General features: G+C 37.8%; 1 protein-coding gene across 9 annotated transcripts in view; it reads left to right on the top strand.

Annotated features, from left to right (window-relative positions):
• The window catches only part of nbeaa (neurobeachin a), a 908137-nt gene that overhangs the window by 618909 nt on the left and 277195 nt on the right, over positions 1-12033 (top strand). For all 9 annotated transcript variants that reach the window (XM_072262897.1, XM_072262901.1, XM_072262905.1 and 6 more), the window contains one exon: positions 2466-2590. In XM_072262897.1, coding sequence (XP_072118998.1) covers positions 2466-2590 — 125 coding nt within the window. The remainder of the gene's footprint in view (positions 1-2465; positions 2591-12033) is intronic.

The following is a 12033-nucleotide window of genomic DNA, read 5'->3' as shown; positions in this document are numbered from 1 at the left end:
ATCTAGAAAGGGGAGGGAGGTGTCAGAAATGGACCAGGTAAACTTGAGGGCAGGGTGAAAGTTGGAGGCAAAGTTAATAAAGTCAACGAGTTCTGCATGCGTGCAGGAAGCAGCGCCAATGCAGTCGTCGATGTAGCGAAGGAAAAGTGGGGGACAGATACCAGAATAGGCACGGAACATAGATTGTTCCACAAAGCCAACAAAAAGGCAGGCATAGCTAGGACCCATACGGGTGCCCATAGCTATACCTTTAGTTTGGAGGAAGTGGGAGGAGCCAAAGGAGAAATTATTAAGAGTAAGGACTAATTCCGCTAGATGGAGCAGAGTGGTGGTAGAGGGGAACTGATTAGGTCTGGAATCCAAAAAGAAGCGTAGAGCTTTGAGACCTTCCTGATGGGGGATGGAAGTATATAAGGACTGGACATCCATGGTGAAAATAAAGCGGTGAGGGCCAGGGAACTTAAAATCATCGAAAAGTTTAAGAGCGTGAGAAGTGTCACGAACATAGGTCAGAAGGGATTGAACAAGGGATGATAAGACAGTGTCGAGGTATGCAGAAATGAGTTCGGTGGGGCAGGAGCAAGCTGAGACAATAAGTCGGCCAGGACAGGCAGATTTTTATGTTGTATTTTATTTGCTATTTGCACACCCATTGTTTGAGAAAGGGTTCACTGGCAATCTGCAATGTATCTATACAATAAAGATGAACTTTTAATTTCTCAGCTACCACATCATGGTTCTTGCAGTTTTTGAGGCACCACAGTGGCGTTGTGGTTAGCACAATGCTTTACGGTACAGGCAACCCAGGTTCAATTTCCACCACTGCATGTAAGGAGTTTCTACACTCTCCCCGTGACCATGTGGGTTTCCTCTGCTTTCCTCCCACAGTCCGAAGACATTCCGGTTGGATTAAATCAGGAGTTTGCTGGGTGACAGGGCTTGAAAACCTGGAAGGCCCTATTCCACACTGGTCATAATAAATAAAATAATTTATTTGTATAATTACATTCATTCTGCATAGTACAAAATCAATGTATTTTTATCTGCCTTATGACATACAAATAGAAGCTTTTCACTGTGGTTCAGTACACAATATAATACTAAACTGATTACCAATATTTCTGGTGCAAATCTGGTAAAAAATGGTTTGTAAACACAGGTAAGCTTATGCTGACAGAGATTCCTCTTCAGCTTTTCCTTTTGTGGAGTTATCATCCTCCTCAGAGAGTCCTTCTATGGTCAGGTGATTCAGCATGCAACCCTTTTCTTACATGGTGCTGATCATTAAGCAAGAAGAGATGGATGAGTGATTTGGTGAAGATTCACTGTCTGTTTTTACTAGCACACTAATTTTATAAATGTGCCCACACAGCAGTGTAACTTTATTTTTTGGAAGTGTTCAGCTTCAGTATCTAATTAAGGCTGTTAATTCCACTTGAATTGTTGTTAAATGTGAAGATAGCTTTCTGTTTTGCTTTCCAGTCGGCTACAGGGTCATTACTACAATAAGACACAAAATATAAAAAATGTATGACACTCGAGTCTAGATCTCACAGCAGGCATATTATGTGCCTACAGATTTAAACCTATTTCTTGTAATAGGATGTTTTCAGTAAATTCAATCTGCTTCTCTGGAACAAAATTTCTCAGGACATGAATGGGTTAATTGAAAGCTTGAAATATTGTCCAAGGCCTTCAATAATGGTGTAATAATAATTTATCTAGACAATTACCACATGCTAGAACTTTTTGAGCTTTAATTCAGCTTTATTAATAATGAATAAAATTGCAATTTTCTTAGTTTGCTTTTTGCCTGTGAGAATTATTTCAATGAATATTTCAACACATTATTTTAATCATGGTTCTACAACCTCGCGTAAAGCAATATTTTATAGTTCCAAGTTCAGTCTGCAGAGGGACTAGAGTCATTAAATAGCATGCTGTTTGCTATGAGGTCCAATTGCATGATTTACAAGCCTTGTTAAAAATACTGTAAAGGGGGCAAGCTGTGCCATTTATAAATGTAATTTGAAGCTGTATTTGTTAATGGTCCTGCTCTGATTTATGTCAATGGCAGTTTGTGCTGTATTATGACTCAGGATAGTTCAATTTGTTTATATCATTTGTTTTAACAGAAATAAATGCAAAAAAGCCAATTTGTCCAAATTTTATATGAATAATGTTTGAATATATATCATAAAGAGGAAGCAGTGCAGCAGTTAATTACATGGATTGACACTAATAACCATTGATGCATTGTCGTTTATAAATTTACAGCTATAGTTTTCTACAATACAAGTGATAAAATGTTCTTACATTGCTATACTGTTTTACTGTTGTTGGTGTCAGAAAGTTGATTTCTTAAATAGAAAATAATTCTTTTACTTGAATACTGGAGTATGATCTGCTAACTCTAAATATCATTTTCAGAATTGTGAATATATGTATCTCTTTTGTATTTTCAGTCAGCAACATGATTTTTGGCGCTTAGACTACTGGGAAGATGACTTGCGTCGTAGACGCAGGTTCATACGCAATCCCTTTGGATCCATACATCCTGAAGTCCTATTGAAATCTGCAGAAGACTATGGTTAGTTCACAATTTTGTCATTTTTTCAGGGAATCTTCTGAGAAGAAAAGAAAATCAATTATGACAGGCATATAAATAAGTTTGTAGAATTGCTTTTGTTTAATCATTTAAATATATGCCTTTTTTCAGGAATTAACTGTTGGACACCAAAGTCAAAATTGAGTTTACAGTCATTTGTACAAGTACATACAGTATTGTGCAAAAGTCTAAGACACATATATATGCCTAAGACTTTTGCACAGTACTATATTTATCAACATGGAGCAGAGAACGAGTTTGTAAATCTGGTGGGAGCAAAGGATGTTGGGAATGGTGAGATTGGAGCAATGTGGGAGGGGTGTGGGTCACATGGCAGAGAAGGACTACCAGGGGTGGGGGGTGGGGGGGGGCACAGGTACAGACACACCCAGCTCTGAGCCACCAGGCAAGGTAATTTAATTCCAAACAATTAGTTTATTGATTATCAGAGAATTGTCTCTCTGGTGCTTCCCTACCCCTCCCTTCTTTCTTGCCCTTTTCCCAATCATGATTACCCTCTCCTTGCCTCCTTCCCACTCTCAGTCCACAATAAAGGCCATATTGGAATCAGGTTTATCATAACTCACATAGGTCATGTTTTTTTTTGTGGCAGCAGGACAGTGCAATACATAAAATTACTACAATACTGTGCAAAAGTCTTAGGAGCCCTAGCTATATATATGTCCCTAAGACTTTTGCACAATACTGTATCTGCACAGGTGTAATGAAAAACTTACCTACAGCAGCATCACAGGCACATAGCCAATTTGTAATGTACTTTAGTACTGGGATTTCATTGGTTGACCTTAAAAGATCCTATTCAGAAGGGAAATTCAATACCGAGGATGTAATGCAGTGTGCAAACAAGACACACTTGCTGGTAGCTGCATGGTTGATGCAACCTTCAAATTGACAGTTGGCTGTAATATCCCTATTTTCAAATTAATGGAGGTTCATATTTGTTTCAGGACAGCTCCCTGCTCTTTAAAAAAATATTTTTAATTATGAGGAGGAATTTCTTTAGCCAGAGAGTGGTGAATCTTTGGAATTCATTGCCACAGATGGCTGTAGAGGCCAAGTCATTGGGTATATTTAAAGCAGAGGTTGATAGGTTTTTGATTAGTCAGGGCACGAAGGGGTACGGGAAGAAGGCAAGAGGTTGGGGTTGAGAGGGAAATGGATCAGCCAAGATGAAGTGGCAGAACAAACTCAATGGACCAAATGGCCTAATTCTGCTGCTATATCTTATCTGTCTATATTTTATGGGGGATAGGAACCAGTACAACAGAGCTGATGATGAGCCAGTAGGTTTACAAGTAGATGATGGGTGTAATATGAATGTAAGGAAGGACAAGCCAATAAGTGGGTACAAATGCATACAGTGCAAAGAGTTAAATTGTACCACAGAGGCAAAATTAAAAAGGGCAAAGAATGAAGAACTGAAGATGGATATAGTGTTCAGAATAAGGTGGATGAACTCATGACGCATTTAGAGATTGGTCGGTATGACACTGAGTCATGGCTGAAAGAAGGTCATAGTTGGAAGCTTATACAAAGGATATACTTTGTATTGAAAGGATAGACAGGAAGGCATAGGTGGTGGTGTGACTATTGTTAAGAGATGGAATTACTTCTTTAGAAAGAGGTGACATAGGGTCAGGGAATGTTGAATCTTTGTGGGTGGAGTTAAGAAACTGCAAGGGTAAAAAAAACCATTATGGGAATCCTATGTAGGCCTTATGCTGCGGGGTTGAGATTGCAGAGAGAACTGAAAAAGGCATGTAATAATGGTAATGTCACAATTATAATGGGTGACTTCCATATACAAAGAGATTGGGAAAATCAGGTTGGTGTTGGATCGCAAGAGAAAAAATTTGTTGAATGCCTACAAAATGAATTTTTAGAGCAACTTGTGTTTGAGCCTACTCAAGGAAAGGAAGATCTTATTAGGGAGCTTAAGGTAAAGTAACCCTTAGGACACAGCGATTATAATATGATTGAATTCATACTGCAATTTTTAGAGGGAGAAGCATAACTCAGATGTATTAGTATTGCAATGGAATAAAGGGAATTACAGAGGCATGAGAGAGGAGCTTGTTCAGGTGGATTGAAGGGAAATGACAACAGAGCAGAAGTGGCTGAAGTTTCTGGGAGTAGTTCACAAGTCGCGGATAGATATATGTCCCACAGAAGAAGTTGTTCTCATATGACAGGGGCAGGCAACCATGGCTGACAAGGGAAGTTAAGGACTGCATAAAAGTCAAGGAAAGAGCATATAATGAAGCAAAAGTGACTGGAAAGTTGGATGACAGGAAAGTTTTTAAAATCCAACAAAAGGCAACTAAAAAAGCCAAAAGAAGGGAAAAGATGAAATATAAGGGCAAGCTAGCCAATAATATAAAGCAGGGTACTAAAAGTTTTTAAGTTATATAAAAAGTAAAAGGGAGATGAGAGTTGATATTGGACCACTAGAAAGTGATGCTGGTGAGGTAGTAGTGGGGGACAAAGAAATGGCAGATGAACTTAATAAGTACTTTACATCAGTCTTCACTGTGGAAAACACTAGCAGTCTGCCAGAGGTCCGTGAATGTCAGGGAACAGTGTCATTGCTATTAGAAAGGAAAAAGTACTAGTCAAACTGAAAGGTCTTAAGGTGGACAAGTCACTTGGACTAAATGGACTACATCCCAGAGTTCTGAAAGAGGTTGCTGAACAGATAGCATACACGTTGTTTATGATCTTTCAACAATCCCTTGATTCTGGCATGGATCCTGAGGACAGGAAAATTGCAAATGTCATTCCATTCTTTAAGAAGGAAGGAAGGCAGAAGGAAGGAAATTATAGGCATGTTAGCCTATCCTCAGTGGTTGGGAAGTGTTGGAGTCCATTATTAAGGATGAGGTTTCAGGGTACTTGGAGACTAATGATAAAATAAGTCAAAGTCAGCATGGTTTCTGTAAAGGGAAATCTTGCCTGACAAATCTGTTAGAGTTCATTTAGGAAGTAGCAAACATGCCGGACAAAGGAGAGAGTGGAGATTTACTTGGAGTTTCAGAAGGCATTTGATAAGATGCCACATATGAGGCTACTTAAGTTTAAATCCTATGGCATTACAGGAAAAATACTGGCATGGATAGAGGAATGGCTGACAGGCATGAGGCAGCAAGTGATAATAAAGGGGCCTTTTCTAGTTGGCTAGGTTTCCTATGGTAGACGTGTCCAGAACCAAAGGGCACAGCCTCAAGGTTGCAGGGCGACCCTTTAGGACAGGAATTTTTTTTAGCCAGAGTAGTGTATCTGTGAAATACTCTGACACAGACAGCTGTGGAGGCCAACACTGTGGGTATATTTAAGGCAAAAATTCATAGTTTCCTGATTGGTCAGCACGTCAAAGATTATGGTGAGAAGGTAAGTGTATGGGGTTGAATGGGATCTGGGATCTGGGATCAGCCTTATTGGAATGGCGGAGCAGATTTGGTTGGCTAAATGGCCGTATTCTATGTTTTAATGGTCTTCTGATCTTTTGCTCTTACGGTTATTTTGTGTGCAAGGCGCATTTCTGTAAAGCAGATCAGTTTCGCCCACAGTGGACTTCCCTAAAATTAAAAGCAAAGAATTAATTTTCAACTCCATTATCTGATTTTTGTTTTAATTTTGTGCTTTATTTGGGGTTGTCTTGCTCACTTATTATTAAATTTTACTTTGTCTAGACCAAAAAGAATTACTCTCATTCATTTCAGATATGTTACAAAAGATGGTGATAATTGTTGTGCCATCTCAGATATTAAAATTTATGAATTTTGAATATGTTGTTGGTCAAAGTTAAGTTTTTTCATTTAGGAGATTTAAAAACAAGCACTAAAGTTGGTCAGTATGACACAGTAAAAACATCTAGAGCTGTAATGTTACAATTTTGGGCATTATGGTTATCAATAATGAGCTGTTTTTTCTAGGTTGCCATGTGAAATGGATCTGGTTTAGCTCACCGGTGCCTGGTGTTGGAATATAATTGATAATAAATTGTAAGCAGGTGTTGTACAAAAACTGTAATTTTTTTATTAGCAATACACTTTAGCTGTTTATGAAACTCCCTGTAATTGGCAATTTGTGAGGACTGAGTATCCTAGAGCTCAGTTTATATCACTTGGATTGGTGCATAAACTAACTAATTTTATTACATTGTTTTTTAATAACATTTTAATTCATGTTGCAACTCAGCAAACCCTACTGGAGATCATTTCAACCACCAGATAGAATCAAGTAAAGATATTGGTAATATTTTTCTCCATTTTTCACTCAGGTCTTTTTAAATTTTTTTGTACAGTACTAGATTACTATTATTGATTTTACAATTTGAATATTTAACACATCTTTTTCTAACGCAACTACCTCTCAAATAATCTTACTATCAAGGATTATAAAATGTAAACTGTTTTTAAGAAACAAAAATATCTATCCATTTTATTTTTTCATTAATCTTAATCATTTGCTGTACTGAATCAAATGCATAAACACGTTGGGCAAATGCTGAAATGTACAAAATAATGGACATTTTGGGGACATTGAGGTATTGCTAATTTCACGGCAGGATAGGGCAAGTCGAAGAGATCTATCTGCTTCAATACATCTGATAGATAGGGTTGGGATATTTCTGACAGAATGCTATATTTGGAAATCTGTGGAGCAATTGCTGCCTGGACATAAGCAGGTTTCTGGAGGCACTTGAGAAAGAGAAGAGCTGGGAAAACCATTTCTGTTCTTCTTAATTCATATAAGTCACTTAACTTCTGAAAGAATGTGAAGAATCTAGTGAGAACAAAACAAATTTATTAGAATGCTTCCATCTCTGTTTAGTGTGAAGAAGCAGGGGTTAAATGAATGGAATTTGATGGTGGCATATGAAATCTTTATTTTTTTATATATTGGGTAAATAGATGCTGTTCCCATTGGTAGATTCTTGAAGGACTAGGGGACACATATTTAATATTTTCACTGAAAAGTACCAGTGGGAGTGAGAGAGGCAGAACAGCAGCCAAGCCACTATCACTTGTGTGCTATCTTTGTGGAGTTAGCACATTCCTCCTGTAACTATGTATGTTTTCTCCTGGTGCTCCAATTTTCTCCCATGTTCCAGTGACATGTAAGTTGATAGGTTAGTTGACTGTATTTTTCCTCTAATATAGGTGAATGGTAGAATGTGGGGAAAATTGATAAGAGTTTGTGCAGAATTTAAAAAAACATAGAATGAATGTAGTAATAGTATAAACGGTTGTTTGATGGTCGGCATAGACTTACTGGGCTGGAGAGCCATTCTCCATTATATAAGAATGTCTCAGTGTCAAACTTTTTGACTAGGAGTAGTAACAATCTGGAGTACAAACTCATTTCCAAGAGGACGAAATTGATTAGAGAGAATTTTATCCATATAATGCTCATAATATATATATATAGAGGAAAAAGCAATACAACATTAGATGTTCATCACCGTAAGATGAAAGTTTAAATCTTAGCATTGTTTTAAATTAGTGCTCAGTCTTTCCTGTGATCAGAAAATAGGAATCTTGGGTAAATTATCGGACAGCATAAAGTATGGTGAGGTACAGTGCCAGCATTGTAGATCAGCAAAGGTTCTACTTTGGGTTGGATTTCCAGAGCACAGTTACTGGATATCCACAGGATAGTACTGTCAAAGACTAAGTCAGTACATTCAAATAAAATTGGAAAGGAAATGAGAGTGAATTTTCACAGTGATGTAGGGCAAGAGAAAAGGATTGGAATTGAGAGGATAGTTCTGGTTGATGATCTCCTTTCATGCCAACAATAATTTTATAATAATTATTCAGTGATTCTACGTGAAGCTTTTACCATTTGGCTTTCCCTGGTCATTTGCCACCTCTCATTGTGGTTCTGCTCCTAAATGTGAAGACATGGAGAAGTGAGATTAAAATTATGCCATCGAACTGGTTGTAAGAATGGATCACACCTATTCGTCCTCATTTGCTTTATTTGGAGCCTTGTCAATAGTATGGATAACTAAATAAACATTTCATTAAAATGGGGTGGATTAAACTGAATATATAGGATCTTTAAATGATACCCCTTCCCACTTATTATTTTTGCTGGAAAAGAGATGTTGAAATTCTAAGTAATCTTGACTAAAATGTAATAATGTTTTTTAAAAAAAAGCTCAAGGTCAAATTAGTGTGAAAAATTTGTAGAGCATTTTATAGAAAGGGAAATTAAAGGCATTAAAAACATTCATCATTAAAGATATTGTTCTTTATTTAAAAATTTGCTTATGAATAATTTGTTCTTTTAAACAAAATGTATTAAATTCATTTTCTCCCTTTATATTTTATTTAGCAAGATTGTGATTGCAAAAAATATTTTCTGTTACTGCACAGATTTAGTGCAGTTCTGTGACCATCTGGTAAGGGTTTACTGGAAGACCGATCAATTCATGCTGATTTTTCCTCCCAGCACTGCCGCAAATACACAAACCACCCCACCTCCCTTCAAATCTACTCCATGCTGTGCCTGATGAACCAGCCAAGATTAGCAGTTCGCCATCTGTGGGAAAAATTGAGTACAAATACCTAATAAGGTTGGGATGTGTACATTTGTCTTTCAATTTATGATGTAGGAGCAATGATAATATGCTGCTTTGTGTGTAAAATATACAATTCTCTTTGTTCAATTCTTTATTAGCCAGTGAACTTACAAGTCTGCTTCAGGGCGTTAAGCAATTTAATTTGAAACAATAGCATGAATTGATAAATGTTACCAATTTTAAATAGCAAAAAGTTTATAGTATTTTTTTCCTGGGAAAAACTAAAAGGGGCAAAAAGAAGACTTTTGGTCTGAAGTTTGAATAGTGTTATGATGTGACTGCATTTTTCGAAAGAAAAGAACAAAAAAAAATGTAGTTATCCAAATGCAGAAAAGTTAATCCTACATTAAACTTTTGAATTAGGATTAAGAGGTGCAAAATAATGTTAATTTAATGAAATAATTTAAATCCAATTAATGCTTTAAATCTACATTATATCTTCAAGAATGCATTTTAGGTAGCTCAACACCTCATGCAGGTCAATCAGGTATCTCTGCTCCCTTTAAACTTGCACCTTTCTGTTTCCCAAATACCTTTGAAACTTACTCTGAGCTTATTTTAAACTTGCAGGTTATGTGGAACACATCATTCTATAATGTGATGTCTAAAAACAGTGATTTGGAAGTGAATTATGATGTATTAATATGAAAACATCTAATAATACAGAAAATCTGCTAGTCCAACACCCAAGACCCAATCATGGCAGGTTAACTGAGTTTTACTGTGGTTAGTCACATGTTTAGAGGGCTGTCATTTGAAAGTAATGATCATTAATCACCATCAATATTACATAGTTAACACTAAGAATAAAAGCACAAGGGAGAAATCAGCCTCTGCAGCACTTTTTTTTTTAAGAGTGTTCAGTGGTTCATTTGAAATGAGATCCAACATTTACATGCACTGCTGATGGGAAATCTGTTGGATGTGTTTTTGACAAACATACGCCCAAAAAATGTTATCAATCAATGCACCAAGTGGATTGAACACCAGCAATTTGGAACAGTGTGTTTCAGCCTATTCTGTTTCAATCTTTATGAAATATGAAATAATATGAAAGGTGTCTCACCCGGTTGGGATCTGGCAATCATCCTTGGCCTCCTTATTCTGGAATTGGGTTGCAAGGCATAACATGGCCTCAGTGGAATACTGTTGAGGACTATAATCCCTACTGCCTGGAATGCCTTGACAGCCTCTTACATGCTCCACCACAAAGTATGTGAGACTTTTTAAAAGTTTCAACCATCTCTGATGATTGTAACATTTTTAAAAGGAGCAAGAAAAGAAATAACAGAGACTAGCAATCGTATTCCAGTCTGATATGGAGATGATGGTGTATTATACAATTATTATGAGTGGAGAAGGGATGGGAAGTAATTACATGCTAGTCAGCCAAACTTGATAGCAGGAAAGTTTTTAGAAAGGTACTGCAGACCACATGTCCCGATGGTCGCGATTGTCAACCATGCTAGTTTAAAATCAGTTCTGTCTGAAGTCTATCAGCATGTTGATTTACTACCAGAGATGAGAACATATTGGACCACTATTCCTGGTGCATACAAAGCTGATTCCAGTCCTCACCTCCGATTCTCTGACCACTTATGGCACATGAAAAGATAGGCCAAAGCCAACACGGTTTCCTGAAAGGAAAATCCCGCCAGACAAACCTACTACAATTCTTTGAGGAAATTACAAGCAGAGTAGACAAAGGAGATGCAGTAGACGTGGTGTACTTGGATTTTCAGAAGGCCTTTGACAAGGTGCCACACGAGGCTGCTTAGCAAGATAAGAGCCCATGGAATTACAGGGAAGTTACTAGCATGGGTGGAGCATTAGTTGGTTGGTAGAAAACAGAGCGTGGGAGTAAAGGGAACCTATTCTGGCTGGCTGCCGGTTACCAGAGGAGTTCCAAATTGGTCGGTGTTGGGACCGCTGCTTATTATAATGTATGTCAATGATTTGGACTGCGGTATTAATGGATTTGTGGCTAAATTTGCCAATGATACAAAGATAAGTGGAAGAGCGGGTAGTGTTGAGGAAATGGAAAGCCTGCAGAGAGGCTTAGGTAGTTTAAGGGAATAGGCAAAGAAGTGGCAAATGAAATACAATGTTGGATAGTGTAAGGTCATGCACTTTGGTGGAAGAAATAAACAGGTAGACTATTATTTAGGTGGGGAGAGACTTCAAAATACAGAGATGCAAAGGGATTTGGGAGTCCTTGTGCAAGATACCCTAAAGGTTAATCTCCAGGTTGAGTCGGTTGTTAAGAAGGCGAATGCAATGTTGGCATTCATTTCTAGAGGTATAGAACATAAGAACAGGGATGTGATGTTGCGGCTCTATAAGGTACTCGTGAGACCACACTTGGAGTATTGTGTGCAGTTTTGGGCTCCTTATTTTAGAAAGGATATACTGACATTGGAGAGGGTTCAGAGAAGATTCACAAGAATGATTCCAGGAATGAAAGGGTTACCATATGAGGAATGTCTGGCGGGTCTTGGGCTGTATTCCCTGGAGCTCAGTAGAATGAGGGGTGATTTCATAGAAACATTCCGAATGTTAAAAGGCCTGAACAGATTAGATATGGCAAAGTTATTTCCCATGGTAGGGGATTCTAGGACAAGAGGGCAGAACTTCAGGATTGAAGGATGTCCTTTTAGAACTGAGATGTAGAGATATTACTTTAGTCAGAAGGTGGTAAATCTGTGGAATATTTTGCCACGAGCAGCTGTGGAGGCCAAGTCATTGGGTGTAGATAGATAGGTTCCTGATTAGCCAGGGCATCAAAGGGTATGGGGTGAAAGCAGGGGAGTGGGGA

The sequence above is a fragment of the Mobula birostris genome, chromosome 7, assembly GCF_030028105.1.
Source record: "Mobula birostris isolate sMobBir1 chromosome 7, sMobBir1.hap1, whole genome shotgun sequence".
NCBI lineage: Eukaryota > Metazoa > Chordata > Chondrichthyes > Myliobatiformes > Myliobatidae > Mobula > Mobula birostris.
This window is presented reverse-complemented; position numbering and strand designations above follow the sequence as displayed.